We start from the raw sequence: 23,932 nt of genomic DNA, 5'->3' as shown, positions 1-23,932 counted from the left end.
GGTCCAGAAAGTGCCATTTAAAATTATGAGGTTGACCTTCAATTGACCTTGAATAAGGTTAAGGTCAAATTCAAAGTCAGCAACCGCTTCTCCCAATGAACTGAAGAACTTTGATTGGTCACTTCACTGACGAGATATTCACGTGTACCTATCCATTAAAATGGGACACATAGTATATAAAATTGATTATTTTAATGTGTAGGTTTTAGAAAATATATTAAAACTTTTTTTATTTTATTTGAACAAAATCTAAACGATAAGAATTAGTAAATGTAACTTCAAGAATTTAATTTCTGTGGAGAAATGCTCCGACCTTATGGAATTTCTATCTTACCGGTACTGGCATGTCATTCCATATCCAAAGTCCCTCCAGAATCCCGTATCCCTCGATATGACCAACTGGTCATTCTCAGGAGGCACCTCCCTCCCCTGCAGCGTATACACCACGTGGGGGTTGTACAAGCTGAACACCACGGGGTAGTACACCTTCTTCCCTGGCTTGGTATTCCATCGGCACCTGTCTAGGAACCGCGCACTAAACACCACGTCCACATCACACATAAACAGAAGGACGTCCTTCTTGTCGCCTCCCTCAGCGCCCCAAGCACGCTCGGCTCCCACCCTCAGGCCCTTACCCCTGGAGAATGTCTCGTTCAAGGCTAGCAGTCTCAAGTTGTTGGCGTTCCCCCCGCTGTTCTTCGTCATTAGAACGCGAGACATAATGGAACGTGCCTCAGAAAGACCTTCTTCTCCGAAGTACACGACGGTAAGGTGGACCCTCCTATCATTCTTCAAACCGATCTTGACAAACTTGTCCATGAAGCCTTGGAATGTAGCAGTGCGCCCAGAAAGCGGCAGAATAATGTGTATCAACTCCTTGTCTTTGGGCCCTACCAAGCTTTTGCTCTGAATAGTTTGAAGAGGAGCAAAAGGTCGCATCACCACCACCTTAGTAAATCCCGATTGGTCACTTTTATTTAACAACTTAGTCCTAAAGTAAAGCTCGTACTGTGTACCGGTGGTTGGTTCAATCCTGTACAACCCTTCCAGGAAGTCGTCCAAGGTGTATTTGCTTATCTTCTCCGTCACGTTCTTATTCAGCGTCTCCAAAGCTTTCATCAGCGCCTCGAGAAGGTCCTTCCTTTTGTATCCTATCGGTTTCTCAACCACTCGCTTGCCCAGACCTAAGTCTATGGGATAGACTCGACTGTAAGTGAAGTGATTGAAGGGGATGAGTTCGTATTCGTTGTTTAGGGGCGTCCCGTGGAATATCTCGGATTGCATTACTTGCTTCCTGATGAAATTGGAGCACTCGGTGTTGGTTATCACCTGGTTGGAGTTGAGCACGGAAGAGTTCACGCCGAAACCGAAGGAGTTCTGGCGTGGGGCGTGAAGACTGTTAGGTCCACCTGCAATAAAAAAGGTTGTCTGTTAATGTGAAGTTGAAGAAATGTATTTGGGATTTGCTATGATTATAAAATTACAAAATGACGTCATTTCAAAATCTCATTTTTACTAAAAATATTGTGTTCTCTACACACGGTGTTCTACAAGTTATATGACATATTTTGACAGATGGTAGCTGGGTTAGTTTCAAACATTTTTTCTTATAAGAACATAGATAGGTCCGATTCGTTTTTGTTTAGAAGTCACAAGCATTTTAAAAATATATAATTTCAATAGCAACAATCATTTTTATGTATCAGATTATTTTGATTGAAAAATAAAATTATATGTTTTAAAATGCTTTTAATTTATAAACAAAACCAAATCGGAACTATGCATATTCATATACAAAAGAATGTTTGAAATTAACCCATCTGTCAAAGTTTGTCATAGAGCTTGTAGAACACCCTGTATATTTTTGTTCTATTAATATTTATTAACTCCACTTGTAAGGTCGGTATATTATAGATTACAAGCCCATCGGAAATTTTCAAGGGGTCATTTGACCCAGCATGAATTACTTATAAATCAATACTACCACATATAACAATAACTTTAGAAACTATGCTGTCAACTCTTGTTGGTACAGGTCAGGTAAGCTAAACCTGTCCACCAAGGGGGGTGGTTTTCGTCAAAACATTTTTGTACGGCATTTCTAAAGTATATAGGTTATACAAAAAAAATTAACCTCCACCTAATGCCGTACAAAAATAGCAATACCGGAAGCCAGGAAAATTTTTGATATTCCGGAAATTTTGGTCCGGGTTTTGGTAATTTATTATGGTACGGCATTTATACTGCAAGTTTCGGATCGATACATAGATAAATTTTTAAGCGACGCCTTACGTACTTGCTGATACAGGGATTAGGGATACAGAGTGCAACCCTCTATTTGTAAGTAAGGGGGTGATTTGAACCAACATCAAATTCACTAATTTTAATTCTATTTTATAAAATAATGACATTTTTGGCCATGCCGTACATTTTTCATGAAACGTGCTTACTATTGGAAAACTAATTTCCCTCTGAAAAGTAGGATTTCAGGGTGAAAAATTTTTGTACGGCATTAATATATTTTGTTAATACTGACAACAATAATCAACAAAAACAAAATGGCCTACAAAAAAAGGTTCTAAATGGCTTGAAATATATTTTTTCTACAAACGTCAAAAAATGACAAGGTTTGCGCATTGACAACAATATGCGAAGTGACACTTTTTTTCGGATTCTTACGTTACCATGAATATTTCGCGCACTAGGGTGCGAAGTATTTCGCACACTGCATGTGAATTAATAAGAGTTTTGTATTTCAATCTTTGAAAAAATGAAGCAAAACTCCAAATTATTCCGGTAAAAGATTTGAACTTACCAAATTGGCCGCATCTGCCAAATTAGGTGGGGTACTACTTAGTTCATCGTCACTAGCAATTTCCATTATTTTAAATAATATCTGGCACTTAAAAATTGAAGACGCGAGCACAAACGTCACTTTAAAATAATTATTATTGTTGTTAACAACAGCCACTTTGTTTCCATAGTAACAGTGAAAATTTGATTAGGAAATACATTTTAAGCCAGCTCAACACTATTTTCTATAATAAATTAGGCATTTTACTTATTTATAATATTTTTAAGAGATATATTTTGACGGTTGTAGAAAAAATATTGTTTGCATCTCGTGCGCGAACTACTTTGGTGGTCTCGAATAATTTTTTAACTCGGCTTCGCCTCGTTAAAAAAATCAATTCTCGATCACCAAAGTAGCATTTCGCGCACTAGATACAAAAATAACTATTTACAAATAAGTAATACTTGCAAGAATTGATTTTACTACTATTTTCTCCTTAATACAAATTATTTACTACTGTACGGCCTTTCTATAATAAGACTTACAATATCATATAGAAATATTTTTCAGTAATGCCGTACATATGTATTTGTCGATACAGGAGTGAGGAACCTCGGATGCAAACCCCTATTCCGACCCTTATGGTTTCCGATTATTGAAAAATGGTCGGTATTGTTGCTAAAACATTATTTAAGATGTAAAATAATTTTTAAGTAATAATCCGTTAAAAACCATAGGACGATATAAAAATTATTAATTTTATAAATTTGAAAAGCTTACATAAGTAAAACTTTTTCAAAATCTAAAAAATTATTAAAAAATCGATAAAAAAATCTGCATTCGAATATATTTTAAAAAATTTGGAATCATTTTTATTTTAAAATTAAAATTACCGAGATTCGAGATTCTACTGGCTATTCATGTTTATAACCGACAATCTTAAAGTTGTTTTTGCAACAAATGCACTTTTAAATTATTTTTACTAATTTTAAACATATTTTGTATGCCAATGGCTTCACAATTTTTGAATAAATAAATTGTTCAAACAATTGTAACAGAAGTTGCAAATATGCAAATGCGAGGGTACTGTTACTTCAAAACATGTATTATATCGCTGTTTTAAATGTAAGTATTTATATAGGAGTTCTCATGAATATTGTGTTAAAATTAATTGTTTTTTATTATATTTATTTAAAAATAATACTTTCTTACACGTCATTAAATTTCTAAATTTCTCAAAATATTTTCTCGATTCTCTATACACAATTTTTTTTTTAACTTAAAGACAATGCCATCATAATTTCTACGGTATAAATTAAATTCCTAACAACTGGGAATTGTTAGGTGGAAAGAAAAGGCAAAGGTTGGAAAAAGTGGAGAAAGATAGTCAACCATGGACCTACTAGGTCCGCAGAGCTAGATTATATATATATAAATTAAATTCCTATTGAAATTAGGATAAAACTCATTTTGGACTAGTACAGTTTCAGAGAATTGTTCCGACAAATATGTACGGCATTGCAATTTTCATTCTTTGTTATATTTCTGATGGAAATTTGTAAACGCCGTATGTAGTAACAATTTAATGAAAAATATTATAAGCTATGTAAAATCCACTAGTTGAAAATGTACGGCATTGTTTTTTTTTTATTTTTTTATTTATGAAAAGTCAATTACAGCCATAATATTTTGAATATAACATTTTTAGTTTATAACAAGGAATTTTCAAAATATTGTAAATTTTCACAATTTATTTATTTGTTTTTTAATTCGTATTTCTTGAAAAAATTGGGGCTAAAATAGAGGGTTTCACCCTGCATTTCTAACACCTGTCTGTATCAGCAGATACGTACGGCGTCACTAAAAAAGTTATCTACGTATCAATCCGAAACTTGCAGTATAAATGGCGTAGTGTAGTAAATCACCAAAAACCGGGCCAAAATTTTCAGAAAATCAAAAATTTTCCTGGCATTCGGTATTGCTATTTTTGTACGGTATTAGGTCGAGGTTCTCTTTTTTTGTATAACCTATATAATTTAGAAATGCCGTACAAAAATGTTTTGCCGAAAACCACACCCCCCTTAGTGGAGAGGTTTATCTTACCTGTGTACTCACCTGTACCAACGAGAATTGACGGCATAGTTTCTAAAGTTATTGTTATATGTGGTAGTATTGATTTATAAGTAATTCATGCTGGGTCAAATGAACCCTTGAAAATTTCCGATGGACTTGTGGTCTATTAGGATTGTTTTAATTTCACAGCAACAATTAGTTTTTCAAGTCATACGTATGAATTGACAATACACTAATATAACGAGAAACGAATGATACCTCTACCCAACGGCATGTCTAAAATATCTTACTTTTATTCGAACGTGGCAAAAAATATTACACAGAAATATTTTATTTTCTTTGTTGGAACACTACGTGCCAGCGGTTGGTATATAAGAAACAACTTTTTTATCTATTTTCCAGACGACATTTCATCAAACGAATATAGTGCCGAGTATTCTCCGATTTACTATTTTTAGAAACTCTATTGTATAGCTGTGATAAAAACTATATAAGGAATTTATGTAACACATTTTCTCGGAAACTTATAAAATACATGTACTTCACCATAATACCAAATAACACACATCAATACATCAAATTATAACAAGGAAGAATTTAATTAGGTTATGTCGTCCTATCATATCTTAATTTGTGGTTAATTTCATTCCTGAAAGGAATGATATCTTTTAGTTTTGTGTAGAGTAGAACATTGTTCTATCTGTTTCAGGAAATTGTTACCAAACCCCAAAAAACACACTATACAGGGTGTCTCACGGTGACAAGACATTTTCAGAGACTACTTCGATTTTAATTTTGAAAATTTGGGCAATAGTGTTTTTGAACATGCCGTTCTCAACTAAAGTAATGGCGTCCACCTAACGCTTCCGGTTATACCGGTTATTTTAAATGGAACACCCTGTATATTATGACAATTTTGGATTCTACGTCAATTTTTAGGTGAACTTTCATAATGGTGTCCTATTCTTAAAAATAATCGTTTTTGATATACTTAATTATTTTCAAAAAAAATTAAAAAAGCATTGCCTAATTCAAAAAGATGCATATTTTACAATAACAAAGTTAGAGCGATAAAATTTATAGGGGACATAACTAAAACTCTAAGCTTCCCTGTCATAATTTCAAAATGACTTAATTTCATACAGGGTGGTAGAAATTTAATGTTGATTTAGTCATCTTTAAACTATTTTAACTTATTTTATTTAAATGTATATTTTTGCGCAACCTGATGAACAATTATTCTGTTCTCTTTCGAATGGTATAATGGTTCCCTATACTATATCTTCTGATTTTTAAGGTATTTATTGTTTTTCGTACAGATAACGGATATCGAATTTCTTGCAAGGATGGCTGTGAAATATTTAGTGGAATTTCAAAACAACCACCTAATCTGTCACCAGTTTATTGTTCTCAATTTAACACATATAGTGAATGTTTATTTAAGTATTATGTATTCTTAAATAGTGGAAAACGTTAACATTTATTCAAATGCTGACATTCTAAATTTATTATTTATTCATGGAGAGTGTCACAAGATAATAAATAGGACTTGCAGGGTATTTAATTTGAGATATCCCCATTTACCACCAATGAGGAGACACATTTTACGAAGAATTTTAAGAAATCAATTAGAACACGCTCGAATTTCTGCACATAAAATTTTGGCAAAGCTGATCACTTCAGATGAAGGTAACATAGTCAATGTTTTGGCATATTTTCATGCTTGCCTTGAATCATCAGTTCGTGCTGCTGAACAGGATTTAGGCATTTCAAAAGCCTGCATCCAAAAGATTTTGAAAACTAATGGTCAGAGAAATCAGAGTTGCAGTTGCCGAGATTTTCGTCTTATGGAGAAAGATCTTTTACTTCTTTTGACTAAATCTAAGAACATCTTTTCTCCTGTCCAAACATCAACGCAGTTCATTATGTTCAACTTTCCAGTTCCCATTTTCTTACTATTTTTCTATTCCTTATTCTATTATACAGGGTGTTCAAATGATTACAGTATTTCTAACAGCCTGTCTCCGAAGGTTCTCATCAGTGGAAAAATTACAGAGATGTTAGGGTTAAAAGTGAGCAATCAAACGGTGACCTTGACTGTAACTTGGAGGTCGTTTACAGGTCAATTTGAACATTTTTTGGATCAAATTTTTAGTCCAATATATTAGATCCGCTCCGGGGTCAAAAATATGCGGTTCTGTTTAAAATTTTCAGGTTGGCCTCTAAATGACATTGAAGGTCATGGTAAAGGTCAAATTCGAAAATTGTTCGCTCTAACCATTTCCAGGGTCAAAAGTATACGGTTCCATTTAAAATTTTCAACTTAACCTCTAAATGACCTTCAAGGTCATGCTCAAGGTCACCGTTGGATTGCTCACTCAAAACCTTTCAACTTTTGTACTAATAATTTTTTTGTTTGAGCAGTATTTTCTGAGATAGAGGGGGGGAGGTTCCAAACTTTTGGAACACCCTGTATGTATGTTAAACGTTTTGTATAGAATTTCGTTTACGGAAGCGACTCTTCAACGTATTTTCGGAAACAAACCGGTTATCGATAATGAATTAACAACACACAGTAATTATCGCTATTAAGTAAACAGCTGTTCTAAACCCCTCACATGTATCCAGGATATATTAATTTATTAATGCTCGTAAACTATAATCCATACAATGATTAATTCCGCGTTATGTATTGTAAATCTATCGCTTTAATTGTTTAATATGCCACCATTTGATTTCTCTGCATGTATCATATGTGTATTTATTAAATTCGGCACTGAAAATATAACTAACACAAATCATGGCGCGTCAATAACATAGATGCCAACACCAAAACCATTCATTCCGAAAGAAAACTACAGTAGAAACATATTTCGCGCTGGATGTCCAACGCACCCGTCAGTCATATAATACGACACAAAGTTCTGTTTCGTGTGCAACAAATATTTCCTTGAATTATTAAGTAAATATTCTACAATTCAGTGCAATAATAAGAGAGCTGTTTCTAGTGGCGCGCTTTATTTGATAAATATTATTAAATACCCTAGGTAATATTGTTACACGCTGATTTTGAAATTCCTTTCCTTTTTCTTGATGAAAATGCATTTTCGTTCTAATCTGGCAAATATTTTTGGGTTAACAGCTTAACGCTCTGAATATTTCTCATGATATAAGTTAGCAGCTCTTCTGGCATTTTGTTGACATTCACCATAAATTAAAATCATGTCAACTTCTTCTTTGTTTGTGAACATTTTTTAATTTTTAGCAACCTCTTACTAGTTTGTTTATCATGCAAGAAATAGTGTTTGACAGAAACTAATATGTAAACAGACTAGTGACAGCAGTTTCAGCCATTGTTTTCACGGCAATGTTGATTAAATCATGACTAATTCCAATACAATAGGGTACATTTTTGTATAATGTTTGTTGTGGTAACTTTTTAAGGAGAAGAGATAGAGAAAAAATTTCCGCACAAAAAATTTTCATAAAAAATAGATAATTTTAGCTATCATAAAAATAAAAAAAAGTTAATGTTTTTCAAGAGCAAAACGGACCTTAGCGAGTCCGGATTCACGCCATCTAAACAGATTTTTACTGTCGTTTTTTGTTTGTCTGTTATGGGCCCGAGACGCGAACTTTGGGACACCCTGTACATACTCGAACAAAAATAAAGAAATGGCATTCAATTTCACACAAAAAAGTATTTGAAGCACATTTTTTGTTGCGCCACTGTTTTCAAGGTGGGCTGTAATGACCCCGAAAACACCGTCTGCGGTAATGACCGAAGCTGGAAAACGTGTGCTTTATTCCCCCTGTAAGTTGATAACCTCGATAATTACAAACGCGGTATTTCTACATCACCACGTAACGATGCCATTTCCTTTTCCCTTGTTTTTTTTTTTTGGCAACTCGTTATAGTTACTGGCTCACAAATCGGCGCTTTAATTAAAACGGTCCGGCCCTTTTTCGCCAATCCTCGAAACACTACAGATCTTTGATATAATCAACTCCGGTAATAGGGATACTTCAGGGTTTCACTTTTCCTTTATTCCTGAGAAAATATTTGGAATGGCGCGATTTTACTAGAACGATCTCGTTAATTGTAAGAATGGAATGGCGTCTTTCGAGGAGAATGGATGGATATTGAAAGGACGACGACTTTAATTTAAGGATTATCCTGTAGTTTTTGCAGCGGATCTGTGCCGAAATTAAAATTCTCTGTTTCGTTCTACTGTATTGTCGTGGGGTGTACCCAACAAAGAAACGAGGCATTTCTTATTGTATAACGACGTTCGTTATTGCAATTGCGTTAGCATGTCATGGTCGATGGTTGGCTATTTTGGCTTCAAAATAGCGGCCCAGTTTCAAATCGGCAAATCGGAAAATTGTAATTGCTACAAAGAATTTCATAATAGTCCAGTCGATAGGTAGAAGAGCTTACAAAAAATACCATCTGGATTTTTTTTGAAAAAATTCTCTTTAATCAATCAGTCCTTTTAATTCACTTCTGATATCTTTTCTTCTTCTTCCCTTTCTTTTCTTCTGATATCTTTTTTTCGCTTAGGCTTAAGAACAAGCATATGGTTAACATTTGTGCTGAGCCTGATGGAAATATTTTTTTAAATTCTTTTTTCAGGAGGATTTCTGCAGGAAGCTGTACTGACAGGAGCAGCATTCGAAGATGTACGTTCCCAGTACCTAGACGTTGAATAAATCGCCTGGGGCTGGGAGTATATTTTTGTTGTTGCTTCAATCAACGTGACCAAAAAGAAACGCTGCGCACAAATTCGTACAAAGAAACTAGTCATTTTTTCCAGGCTAAAATGCATTTTCGTCCCTCTTTTCTTACAGATCGACGAGCGCATTTTTGTTCAGTAAAAATAAAAATGCTAGTTTAAATTAAATTTTAAGGAACAAAGGATTTTTTGTTAATTTTTTTGTTCCCTTTTTTGTTAAAAAAATTCCCATCCGCCTCCCCCCGATTTTTTTGCTCCATTTTTTGTTATAAAAAATTTCCCCTCCGCCCTCCCTCCGATTTTTTTTGTTCCATTTTTTGTCAAGTTTTAACAAAAAATAAAAGTACAAATTTCAATAAAATTTTAAGGAAAAGTAACAGGATTTTTTGTTATATTTTTTGCTCCATTTTTTGCTATAAAAAATTTCCCCTCCGCCCTCCCTCCGATTTTTTTGCTCCATTTTTTGCTATAAAAATTTTCCCCTCCGCCCTCCCACCGATTTTTTTGCTCCATTTTTTGTCAATTTTTAACAAAAAATAAAAATACAAATTTCGATAAAATTTTAAGGAAAAATGACAGGATTTTTTGTTAAATTTTTTGCTCCATTTTTTGCTATAAAAAATTTCCCCTCCGCCCTCCCTCCGATTTTTTTGCTCCATTTTTTGCTATAAAAATTTTCCCCTCCGCCCTCCCACCGATTTTTTTGCTCCATTTTTTATCAATTTTTAACAAAAAATAAAAATACAAATTTCGATAAAATTTTAAGGAAAAATGACAGGAATTTTTTTTTGTTAAATTTTTTGTTCCATTTTTTGCCAATTCTTCACAAAAAATGTCCTGCCACTCCGGATTAGAACTTCAAATAAAATAGTGTTTTTTTTTTTGTTGATTTTTTTGTGGATGTTCCGTTCCAGGCTGGACCGAGAGGGGAATTTTTGTAACCAAAAATTAATAAAAAAAAATTCTCTCGTTCCGGAAGTATTTCCAGATTACCTGAGGACTAGTTTAATTTGAATTTTATGATTTTAACGACTGTTTTAATAATTTTCAATATTTAAATAAAACAGAAGTGAAGCCAAAGCAAAATTTATTAAAAAAACACAATTTAGTACATAATTAATAGAAGCTTAAGGGTTGCCTGATAACTAGACTGTTTGTTCATGCTCCAAAGATACAGGGCGAATGCGACACACTGGCTCTCAGTCATTTCTCGACTTGTTTTGTTGATTCTGATTACGCGACATACTCGTATTTCACCGTCTTCGTAGTCTAACGTTTCGACTCTCTCGAAAGAATTCTGCAAAATGAGAAAAAAAGGGATTGTAACATACAGAGTGTTTTGTATTATACTACACAATAAAATGATTACCCATTTAGACAATGCACTTTGTCTTTTTTTGGAGATCGCTCTCTATAATATTTATACGTAATATTTAATTGTCAAAGAATGGCATCAATTGCATTGTTGCAAGTACGTTATTTTTGCAGATGTAATACAAAAATTTATCTCTTCAGTATAGTACCATGTATATTATTACTTATTTCTTATTATTCTTACGATTACAGCAATATAGCGTTCGATGGGTCTGTCTCAAGTTATAAGAGAGATATATCCAAAAAAGTGTTAAAATAAACAAAACATTTCCGAGAAAAAAATTATCAATATCACCAACATGATATACAAAAGTTCGATTAATTAAGGAATATTGACATATCTGAGTGCAGAGAATACCATAAAATACAATGTTTATCACTTTTTTGAACTTCTTTATGTTTAATTCTAATAATTAGCGTTGTAATAAATTCAATAAAATTCATATCGGGCAATGTGGCAACAGCGTGGCGGTTTATTAACACAAGGTACCAAGGTGTCAAACAGCACCAATACGAAATTCAGTTAGTATCTGGAATTGGACCGTGAGTCCAATATGTGAGTGTTTTTTGCGTACCACTATTTCCTTTTATTGAGGTGTTTTCCAGCGATGCGTGAAAATTGGATTCGAAGGTGGACATTTTGAGCATAGCTTGTTTTGTACTTGTGCGTTTAAAAATTACTGAATTTTGCTTTTTGGTAACTACCTAAATTATTTTTTAATACGTATGATTATTTGGACGAAGTGAATCTTTGGGTATGTATGTATGTATGTATGTATGTATGTATGTATGTATGTATGTATGTATGTATGTATGTATGTATGTATGTATGTATGTCGGAGGGTGGTGGAATTGTTTTTCCACCGCGGCACTTAGGCCTTATTAGGCCCCTTGTACACCCTCCTTCATTACTCGAGTACTTTTCTTCAAACCATTCTATTTACTACACGGGTGGCTTGGTGGCAAAATCTCGTACAGTTTATGTATGATAGCATGGTCTTGAGTTACAGAGATTTTCTTTGCTCTGTTCTCATTACCATTTATCGGGGACCACACGCATGCGGAAAATGTTGAGCGACTCAGGTCTCTGGTAGGCTGCCACAGCTACGTCCCCGATCCTGCCTTAGGTCACCCATCCAAATTCCAGCCTGCGTCCGTGACGCTTATCTCGGCAGATCGAAATCCACCGGCCAAGACAATCTTGGGGTACTTTAATTACATATATTTCAAATAAATAATTTGATTTAAAGTTAAGTTCCTGTTTTAAGATAATTACTAAAATTCGAGTTAAAATTTAAGCACAACACTATCTTCGTACTTCAAAATCGATACATTTTATTTTATTCATTTAAAAACTAGAAAACAATCGTCTTGAAATTTACTAAATGTTTCACAATAATAGCTGTTTACATTTTTTCCGTAGGACAAGTCTGCCGCGTGCACACGTGGTGTGCATCAGCAGATTAAGCGCTGTTGTCACGTTGTCATGAAACTCCCCAATATTAATACTCGTATTTTGAAAACTGTAAATCTACACATATACACATTTTTTGTTCATTTATGGTTACTCTCATGCTGAAGTAATGGCAGTCTTCTTACACCCTGTATTTTAACAAGCCTACTATGTTTTTAAAAAAATATCTCTCGTACTTTTACTTTATTTTCACACCACCCTTCTAAAGAAGCTAAATTTTATGTTTTATTTAAACAGTATGCTCCAAATGTTATGTTTACAAATCGGGGGCGACGTTTCTATTCGATTCGTCCCGATAGACCCTAAACAAACACCAGCTCAATCCAAGTAGGATAGCTTCGGATAAAGGGGAATACTTAATTACATCTTATCTTTTCAGCGATGATGGAAATAACTCGGGAATGTTTTTGCGAATGTATTCACAATATGATCTTAATAATTCTTAATTTATCAAGACAAAGGATAATGAAGTGATGAAAGGGAGATCCTGCGCTAGATGACAGCGAACGCGATTGTGATATCGAATAAAATATATACTTCATATTTCTTATCCACTTAATGTAGTCTACGGGGAATTATTAATGAGTCTCTTAGCTCCTCATTGTTTTTCGTTTGCATAAAAATAGCTGCGAAGAAATGTAATTTTCTAAAAATATTTTTTAGTATTAAAATTACTATGTGCTTCTGGGCGCGTGTACAGGGTCGGAAAGTCCCCATGGTTCATCGGCCGTTACGTGAGAGCGTACTTCTTATTTGTGGAAGGGCGAAATGGGCGGTGACTATTAGACGCTTTCATTATAGCCATCTTTCTCTATCGCACGGATTTCTATGACTTACTTTATCGTTCTCACGCAACGGCCGATGAATCATGTGGACTTTCCGACCCTGTATATGGGATCCATATCTTAGAAAACGACGATGACATGCGACATGCCGGCTTTACCACGAGGTCAAGAATATCCGAATATTAGAGTGTGTATCAGCACGCAAAGCGCAAGGCTACAGAGGATGTTTATTTGTTTTACTAAAGGGATAAAGCCTAAAGGGATAAATATAATTATTGTGAAGGAACCGATATGTGATGCTACCTAGACTGTAAAACTCATTTGTTACATCTTTGTGTACATAAGACCAAAATATCTACTCAAAAAATATAATCATATTTATTTTTAATCTTTCTGTGAAAGATATACCTGCAGTTATTTCCATCACTAATTCGGTTTTATTAATACACTTGATTATACAATTCTGTATTTTGTATTCTGGGAATTAGTATAGTTACTGTAAATCGTTGTATACTTAGGAATAAATTTTATATGGACTCTGTTCTAAGGTTAACTTTCTGCCTTTTATTGTATCGAAATTCTCCCTTTTGAACAAGTTAAAATAATTTATATGTGTTATTACTTTATTCCAAAGGAACAATAAAAAAAAGTTAACAATTGACCAAATCTAGCTCGTCACTTTGACTTCATCGAGTCACAATCGTTCACTGTGATGCGTTGGTAAGGATTATGACAGCAAGTTAATCTATAAATTAAGTTTTTTCCCTCATCCCTCCTATTATATTCACGGTTAGTTTATCTCATCACAAATCACTCCCGCTCTCGCTTTTGCGCGCTCGAAGTAATAATATTTGTCCTCATCCCCGCATCAATCTTATATTTTTGAAGCGTAGTGGTTGGGATCAGATAAAGAATAGATCAAAGAAGAAGTAAAGTCAAATTCAGTTAGCAACTTCCATTCTCCCGGTATTGAAAGCCTCCAGCAACTTGTCAATAAAGTTTTTTTTGTTTGCTCGCACGTATCCCGTAATACGAAAGACAATTAGTTTGTGTCGCTGACTGCTGTTCTGTACAGGATGTTTTCCAGGTCCGTGTCATAAGCTCCTGGATTTGCTACTAAAATACATTAATAGGCTATTTGATTATAGGATTTTAAAAGGAACTATGACCTTCAATATATTTTATTACATAAATCGTTCAAACAGAGGGTGAAAATGCACCCCTTTCAGTTTTTTAATTGTAGTTCGAAAACGAAGCAAAATTTTGCTAAAGTTCATAGGAAAAATTATTTAGAGAACTGAATTTCCCATCGAAATGGCTTATTTAAAGGGAAATTTTATGCAAAAAATCGTTAATAAACAATTTGAAAAAAAGCAAAAAATTCAATATTTTATTTTTTTTACTTTTTTGTCTAGTTTTTTTTTTGAGTAAAGATAGATATAGGCATTGCTTAATAAAAAAAAAGTAGATAAAATTTCCTTCAGCAAAAGTGGTTGTACAGTATTTTTGGATGAGAATTGACTGATATATGGCCACTCAAACTTAGCCAATTTTTCGATTTTCGTCTCGTTTACTCTTATACGTTTTAATTCTCATTTTTTTGAAAAAAAAAGGAAGGATTCGTTCAAGGATTTTCATCACATGACTTGTACGAAGAGTGCTATTAAATTAGAGGGTTGAAATTGAAGATGAAAATGCACTTTTGCAGTTTTTTAAATATAGCAAGAAAACGAAGCAAAATTTCGTTATAGTTCATAGGAAAAATTTCGTAGAGAATTGAATTTCCCATCCCTAATGGCTTGTTTAAAAAATTTAAAGGAAACATTTTATGCAAAAACTCGTTAATAAACAATTTTAAAAAAGCAAAAAATAAGATTTTTTCTGTTAAAAACGACGAAATTCTAAAAAATATTTAAGTTTGACCGGCGATAACTCATTTTCTGTCAATATTAGTCCAAAAGCTTTTGAAAACGCATCATTTTGAAGGGAATCTCATCTAGTTTTTTTGTACTACAATTTTCTTTGCCTACTAAAAAAAAAATAGAATAAAAAAGTAAAACAAATCAAAAAGTCTTATTTTTTACTTTTTTAAAATATCTTACATGAAATGTTCCTTTTATATTTTTTAAATAAGCCATTTCGATGGGGAATTCAATTCTTTACAAAAATTTTTCTATGAATTTCTAACTCGTGATTCTGAAACCAGATTCGTGATCAGCGACCCAAAATACTCTTCAAATGTAAGATTCATAGGAATTGAATGTCTTTCGCATCTCTAAACTCTTTAAAGATTCCTCTAATAAGCGATGGTTTCTCCGGCATTTAAGGGGGTGGACGGGGAAAGAGGGGTGAGGGGGTTGGTCCTTTTAGGGTGGAAACGATTCAGTATTGCTAGTAGGTAGGTACTAAAAAAATTTTTTTCAGCCAAAAATACATTAGCCAAAAACCGGTCTTAGGGGCCCTTCTCCTTTACAAAATGTCAGTTCAGTCAATCCCGACTCACTAATTCTGACAGAAAAGAAAACTTTTGACCCACTTTAAATGGGAACTTCGACAGTTGCCCATTAAAAAACGTACGCACTTTTTTTCGGAATAAAGTCAATTGTTTCAATTTATTATAGCGAGGAATTTATTAAATCTGTTAAACAGTTTACGAGAGTAACCCCAAGTCGAATTCTCTCGCGATTACCGGGCATAAATCACAAAAAGGGGGGCCGGAATCCACGTCTGGCCAAGCAGGGTAGCGTGGTGTGAAATTTTATAGCGTCATATAAAGAAAGTTTTCAGGGTGATTTATCACAATGTACAGAACCAATATCTCGGGGATCGAATCCGCGATCATATTTTAACTATCTAGATATGGAATTCACGTAGACGAAAAAATGTTAAGGAATATAGTGACGAAGATGAAGAAATAACGCCGCAGTACAATGCCTATTTTGCTTGTTCTTACCCGAAGTCAGTCACTTTAAGCCACTACTAAAATAAAATAATTATAATTAAGTAAAGGACATGGAGAGAAACAGTGACTAGCTTCAAACCATGTATAGCAAGAAAGATAAAGCAACAATATTTATAGGGGGGATAGCTAGACTCCTAAAGCTTCCCATCCATACTTTCAAAGTGGCATAATTCTTGCGAGGATAGCTGTGGAATTTTTAGCAAAACTTCAAATCATACAACTAAACTGTCAATTTGTTGGCAGTGACAGTTTAATTTAGTGTTGATAAGAAATGGAAAACAATACATATTCAAATGCTGACATTCTAAATTTATTATTCATTCACGGACGTTGCAATGGGATTAAAAGCAGAACATGTCAGTTTTTAATGAGACATACCCAAATTTGCCACCAATGAGCAGAAAAAAGTTATGGAAATTTTGGATAACCTCACGCAACCATTTTCTTTATTTTTGCTTGAAAATATTTCTCGTGCAGATAACACAGCGTACGCAGAATATAATGCAAATACAGCCTTCTGCTTTATATTTTTACTTTTCCAAATAGGAAGGCTTTGATTCGTCACGGAAATAGAAACTATGTGACATGGATGGCGTGGCTTTATGCAACATGTCGGCTGACTTTGAATGATAAATATTTTATAATGGAATCCATATCTCACCTGTCAATTCGATATTTCCTGCAGATCCTTCGAAGGTTTAAAAATGAAAGACATGCTGAGATTTCAAGAAATAAGGCATTGTTATTTCCGTTTAGAAGCCCGAGGGACCCGGGGTTAGCTTTAGTGCCTTCTGTAGGATTTAAAAATATACAGTGGAAGAGTTTAAAAAGAATCACGTAGAGCTGGAAATTTTTTTCAATAAGTCAAGAATTATAACTAAGATCCACAAGTTTTTGAGATGAATTTAAAAAACCAACAAAAATATATATTTTCAGTGTACCAGTTTTCACCAACTGGTACACTGAAAAAAAAGTATTTTGATCAAATAAGCAGATAGTTTTAAATGGATTTATTTGCCGTAAATGTTATTTTATTATATTCAAATGTATGTAGGTACTTTCGTCAAACTATGTGAAATATTATAAGAAGAAAATATATTCTTTCATATATACAGGGTGGGCCATTAGTTTGAGAAAGTAAAATAACTCCCTTGTTATTCATAATACTGAAAAAAAGTTTATACATATAAACGTTGTACAAAATCAAAAAACCTAAAGGACAAAATGAATTTGAATTACACAAGGCAATGAGTAAAATCGGGACACACCAAATATTACATTTTTTAAATGGAACACCCTATATATTTTTAAACATGGATTTCTGAGAAAATTCTATATATGCCAATATAAACAGTTTAACATTTTAGTGCGGGGTTGTCAAGTTATATAGAAAATTCTTCGAATTTTGGAAAAAATATGACCTCGAAGAAGTTGTATTAACTTTCAACTACTAACACTTGGAGTAAAAATATTTGACAGAGTTATACGCAAATTCTATATTAATTATTAATATCGATATTTTCTACAGGACATTTTTTATAATATGATCATTTTAAGAAAGTTTAAACTTGATTTTCTAAAATTTTTCGAATTAAACACCCTGTATTTTATTGTTTTATTTTATTCACATATAAGTCTACTTCAGCTTTTATTAAGTATGTTCTACACCTAAAGTTGTTAGTTTTTAAGATATAGCAACATTTCTGGAAAAAACTAATTTTTATTATTTTCGGTCGCACGAAATGGCTTTGGAAAAAACTGTCACATTGTGTCAACTTGTCAGTTCATAATTTATCATTCCATTTTGAGTTAATTTTATTAGTTAATATTTATTTGTGGTACTCTATAAAATAGTAAAAATTAGGTTTTTTGAGAAATGTTATATCTTAAAAATTAACAATTTTAGATATAGAACATGATTAATAAAAGTTGAAGTGGATCGATATGTGAATAAAATAGAACAATAAAATACAGAGTCCCATTTGAAAAATTTTAGAAAATCAAATTTAAACTTTCTAAAAATGATCGTATTATAAAAAATGCCCTGTATGAAATATTGATATTAGCTAATATAGGAGCCTTTGTCTAACATTTGCCTATAACTCTGTCTAATTATTTTATTTCAAGTGTTAGTAGCTGAAAATTAATACAACTTCTTCGAGGTCATGTTTTTTTCCAAAATTCGAAGAATTTTCTACATAACTTGGCAACCCCGCACTAAAATAATAAACTATTTATATTGCCATATATAGAATTTTCTCAGAAATCCNTGTCAACTTGTCAGTTCATAATTTATCATTCCATTTTGAGTTAATTTTATTAGTTAATATTTATTTGTGGTACTCTATAAAATAGTAAAAATTAGGTTTTTTGAGAAATGTTGTTATATCTTAAAAATTAACAATTTTAGATATAGAACATGATTAATAAAAGTTGAAGTGGATCGATTTGTGAATAAAATAGAACAATAAAATACAGTCCCATTTGAAAAATTTTAGAAAATCAAATTTAAACTTTCTAAAAATGATCGTATTATAAAAAATGCCGTGTATGAAATATTGATATTAGCTAATATAGGAGCCTTTGTCTAACACTTGCCTATAACTCTGTCTAATTATTTTATTTCAAGTGTTAGTAGCTGAAAATTAATACAACTTCTTCGAGGTCATGTTTTTTTTCCAAAATTCGAAGAATTTTCTACATAACTTGGCAACCCCGCACTAAAATAATAAACTATTTATATTGCCATATATAGAATTTTCTCGGAAATCCATATTTTTAAAAATATACAGGGTGTTTCATTTAAAAAATGTAATATTTGGCATGTCTCGTTTTATTCATTACCCTGTATGTATTCAGTTAATTTTGTAGCCTAGGTTTCTTGATTCTGTATAATTTTTATATAAACCTTTTTTCTGTATTATGAGTAACAATGGAGTTATTTACTTTCTGACACTAATGGCCCACCCTGTATAAACGTGCGACACCTTAAAATCAAATATTGTACATTTGAAGCAAGCAATTTTTTTGCGTGTAGGAATAAAATAAAAATATGTAAAAAATATTAAACCAGCAGCAGAGTTATTTTAATTTTCATTTGTCTATTGCAAATGGATTTTAAATCGATGGAGTCAGCGATTCCAAAAATGTTTCGTCGTATTATTGTGGTAGGTCATAGAAACTAAAAAGATTGTTGTACAGCAAATCAATTAAATTATTTTTTCATAAAGTTTTCTGTTTCTATTTGTAAGATTTGTAAGAAGGTTGTATTATTTATTAATAAATATCATATAATTTTGAAAACTCCAACTAAATTACATAAATATCATCTCTCTTTTAAAACCTCACATAAAATATACTTTATATAAAAGTGAGTCCTTTTAATTATTAATTTGGAAGTATCCTGCCACATCCAACCTCTATGTAAAATTTAATTTTGTTTTTTAATCCCGCTGACGCTCTATAAAAACCCATTACTTACGACACAGTTGTTTTGCAAGGTCCTGATATGAAAATGCACTGAAATATTAACTTGCTTTAATTATGAGAACTCGGGCAAATATAGGGAAAAGTTTATAAACGCGAATTACACTGGAAAAGCATTTTTCAACCCGCATTAAACTCGACAGCTTGCAAGTTATCAATCAGGAATCTGCCTGGAAAACTTTTATTGAATTTTAGTCTCTGCTACACACACACATTCGATGCTGTTCAAGCTTAATAAAATTTTTCATTTTAAATTAAACTGTAAGTGGTGGAAATATGAGAGTGGCATGCTTCGCAGGAGAATAATGGAACATTATTTAATATTTTTATTTCGCTTTAGACGGTGCAAATAATATAACGTAAAGTATGTATACAGATGATATTCGAGGATACTTCTACATTAGAGATATTGGAAAATTCCACAGAAAATAGCAGCCTCTCGTAGTTCATATAAAAAAATGCCAACGGATCAGGATTTAGAAATTCTTCAAATAACTTCTCAAATTATGTTTTAAATGATTCACTTGAATCAACAATTTTCATTGTGTTACTGAAAATAAACATGAATGTAAGTCCTAAGTAATCTAAGTTATTGATTTTAAGGTTATTTTAAGAATAAAATTTCACATAAATCTGTGGGTCACGTGTTCGCAAGTGACCCATTTTTAAGCACAACTTCTGCGAACGAGTCCACACCACGAGGACGGACTCTCCAGCAAAAACTCAACAACAGACAACACGTCTTTTTTCACAAGCTTAGTTTTCAATAAAAATACTTTATTTTTACCGTTGACAGAGCGTTTTATTTTTGCTGTACAGCGAAAGCAACCCTATCTATTGAAATGTTCCTTCCATATCTGGGTATTTAAAATTTAAATTTGTCACATAGTTATAAGAATCACGTGACTCCATATTTTGTTGGTAAATATGTCGAACACCTAGACACCAAATCGAAACAGAAAAGTAAATATAAACATTGGTTTTATAAGCTACGCTATCTAGCCAACAAGCTTCATCTATCCCAGCAATCTAGATTGAGTAAATAAGGTTCAGGTAGTCTGCATATGGAGTTGAAATTATTTTCATATTTTCGACAAAGCTTCAGTGATATACACTAGGGACAGAAACTATCGTATATTAAAAAATCTAAAAATTTTGGGTGATTTTCAAAGAGCTGAAACTTGGAGGGAAATGATCGTACAGAGAATAAAAAAAATGAAGTTTCAAGTGTTTAGTTATCGGATTTGAATAACCACATGAAAATCAACGAAAAAAATTGCAAATTTGCTTTTTTTTAAATAGACCTATGGACTTCAAAAATTTTTTTACCATAAAGCTTATAGATAATTTAATTTTCTTCAATTTGAATGGTTCCGGAACCCTGTACGATGTTTTTTCGCTGAGTTATGGTCGATCAAAGCAAAAAAATCATTTTTGACTTTAGCAATCAATTACTCGGGAAATGATGATCGTACAGAAAATCCAAGCAGGGTTTTGAAAACTGCAAAGTATTCTCTGCAAGTCGTAATTATTGGTTTTTGATAAAAAAAAATTTTCGAAGTGAAAGTGTTGTTTAGAAAAAAAACCTGATAATTTCAAAACGTTGCGATTTTTTTCTTAGTGCCCGGAATGTTTAAATTTTTCGTTTTTGCTAAAAATCAATGTTATAAGCAATTTTTCACGTTTTATTAATTTTTTTTAAATTAAACATTTATTTAGCAATAATCCATTATTTTTTCCATCTAAAAACGTTCATTATTAAAAAAATGAAAAAAATTTTTCAAAAAATTACATGTGGATGTTTTTAACATATTATGCATAAGCTTCACAAACGTTAAAAAAATTTGGTTGATTTGACGTTGCGGATCACAATTTAATATCGCGTATTGCTGTTCCTAATCACCGATTCTAAGTGGTCTCGCATATTAATGCACCACCGGATGTCTCGTTGCGTAATTCCTTGCCAAGTTTGTAAAACAGCCTGGGTGATGGTGATTTTGTAATTGCGGATAATCCCGTCGTCATCGATGCCCGAACATGTCCTAAACATGCCCAATAAGGTTCAAGTCAGGACTCATAGGTGGGTGATTGAGAGTTACCACTTTATTGGTACGTCTTGCGGTATGATAATGAGCATTATCCTGCATGATAATGAAACGATTCCCCATGCTTGTACGCATGGGCATGACGTGTGGTTCAAGGATTTTGGTGATGTACCTTTCGTCAGTCAATAATGGGAATGATTACCAACTGAGTTCTGGCATTAAAGGATACGCCTTTTTTCGTTGATTTTCTTATGATTACACAAAAACTGCTGACGCTAAATTCCAGATCAAACAACTTTTTATTCTCTCTACGGCCATTTGCCTCCAAGTTACAGCTCTTTGAAAATCACCCAAAATTTTGGTATTTTTTTAATATCTCTTAATTTTTTTGGCTAGTGTACAATAAAAAAATTACAGAAATCGGTAGTTTTAAAAACAGGATGTCATTATGCTTTTTGATGCGTCTATCTCTAACCATTTAATTTTACTTATTAAAATAGATATAATATAAAGACGACATTTTTCTTACTGTATTTAGATAGTTAGGTTTATTCAGCTTCTTGGATGGCCAGATAGCTTCATATTAACTGAAGTTGGAAATATATATCTTATATTAACTTCAACATATAAGGGTTATTGAATTTTTGTATTAGAATTTCTGACAGCAATGTTAGTAGCTTTCTCATTCGAATAGTTTACAGGTTTTTTAATTGAATATGCTGGAAAATACGGTACGTAACCTTTTCTTTACTCAACTAGTGATCATTAAAGTTGACATTTATGTGCAGAACCAGCAGTTATTAAGAAAAACACTTTGTGCAATGGTGATGGTGTTGCACTAAACCGGATCACCCCAGAGAGTTACTACCGGAGGTGTCCCTACGTGTGATTGAAAGTCGACCCGATCCATCGGTAGAAATATAACCAACGTACGGATATTTGGCCAGATTGTGTACTCGACTTCAGTAGCGCTCCTGACACATTCTGAACCAAATAATCAATAAAAAACAATATTTCTTAAAATGTTCGAGTTACCGTCCTATTATTTATTACAGAACTAAGCTGATCTAAAAAACTGAGCAAACTATTAAAGGAGCAAACGGCAACGACACGAATTTCACCACCAATTCATGTTAAAAATGATGGACATCCTCGCTTTTTTAATTTCAAAACCAATCTCGCCCCATACCAATACGGCGTTAAACAAAAAAAGTAATTATTAATCAGTATCTACAGATTAGTACGTGGCACATAATACACCCTTTCAAACTGTTTGTGCCTCATGATGAAAAAACTTCAGCGATAATTATTTTTTTCCAAGCGCCCAGCTATGCTAAATTGATACCCTGACACATACTATCAGAATTATGTGACAGCAAGATTAGCGCAGTCCTTTGAGAGGATAAAAATGAATAAAGCCTTTATATGCAACATCATGTACGTGTATCCGTGGCGTGGAACAAAAGGAAATTAATTTTTTTTAAACTACACGCAACGTCATACGCGTTTTATGTTTTAATTAGTAGAAATTGTTAGCTGTATCCCTACAGAATAGCTGAAGGTTGTTCTACCTACAGATCAACCTGTGAATAAAAAACGAGATAATTAATTATAAAAGTAGTATTCTGAAGATATACAGGGTGTTTCTGGAATAACTGCGTTCCTTGAAAAGGATAATGGTCTGATGGTCTAAATACTTCTGCTTTCGAGAAAATTAATCAAGAAAATTAACCATAAATGTAAGCAGACCCTGTGCATCTTGTGCACGTGCAGGGTCAGAACGCTTCGAACTCGCTACATGCCTGAAGCGGTTCTCTAATTGGCTGACGTTCCAGTGACTTCCACAATTAAGCAAATCTGATGGTAGGTCAGTATATCTTTTATTATTTAGTTCTTATTACAATTATGTACAACGGGTTGAGGTCGATAGTATGGGCCTACTGTGAGGCTACAACAAATTTAAATAAAATTTGGGACACGTGGTGTTAATTGGGACGAGGTAAGTTCCATTTTCAATCGAAAGTATTATCTTTGGGATTTGACAGAAACGACTAATTGTTGCCTAAAAGAATATATTGAGGAATCGTAATGTCTATTTAATTTGAAATTATCACTTGAACAGGACACACATTCCTCATTCTTAGGATGTTTTAGTGGAATTAAGGTTGTAATGTAAAACTAGTGTTATATAATAACGTGCACT

At 32.9% G+C, this 23,932-nt stretch overlaps 1 protein-coding gene across 1 annotated transcript in view; it reads right to left on the bottom strand.

Annotated features, from left to right (window-relative positions):
* LOC108911720 (chondroitin sulfate N-acetylgalactosaminyltransferase 2) overlaps positions 1 to 23,932 on the bottom strand; it is a 218,456-nt gene that overhangs the window by 9,328 nt on the left and 185,196 nt on the right. The window contains exon 6 of the mRNA XM_023455836.1: positions 335 to 1,409. Within this exon, the coding sequence (XP_023311604.1) occupies positions 335 to 1,409 (1,075 nt within the window). The remainder of the gene's footprint in view (positions 1 to 334; positions 1,410 to 23,932) is intronic.

The sequence above is a fragment of the Anoplophora glabripennis genome, unplaced genomic scaffold (assembly GCF_000390285.2).
Source record: "Anoplophora glabripennis isolate ALB-LARVAE unplaced genomic scaffold, Agla_2.0 scaffold1, whole genome shotgun sequence".
Classification (NCBI taxonomy): Eukaryota; Metazoa; Arthropoda; class Insecta; order Coleoptera; family Cerambycidae; genus Anoplophora; species Anoplophora glabripennis.
This window is presented reverse-complemented; position numbering and strand designations above follow the sequence as displayed.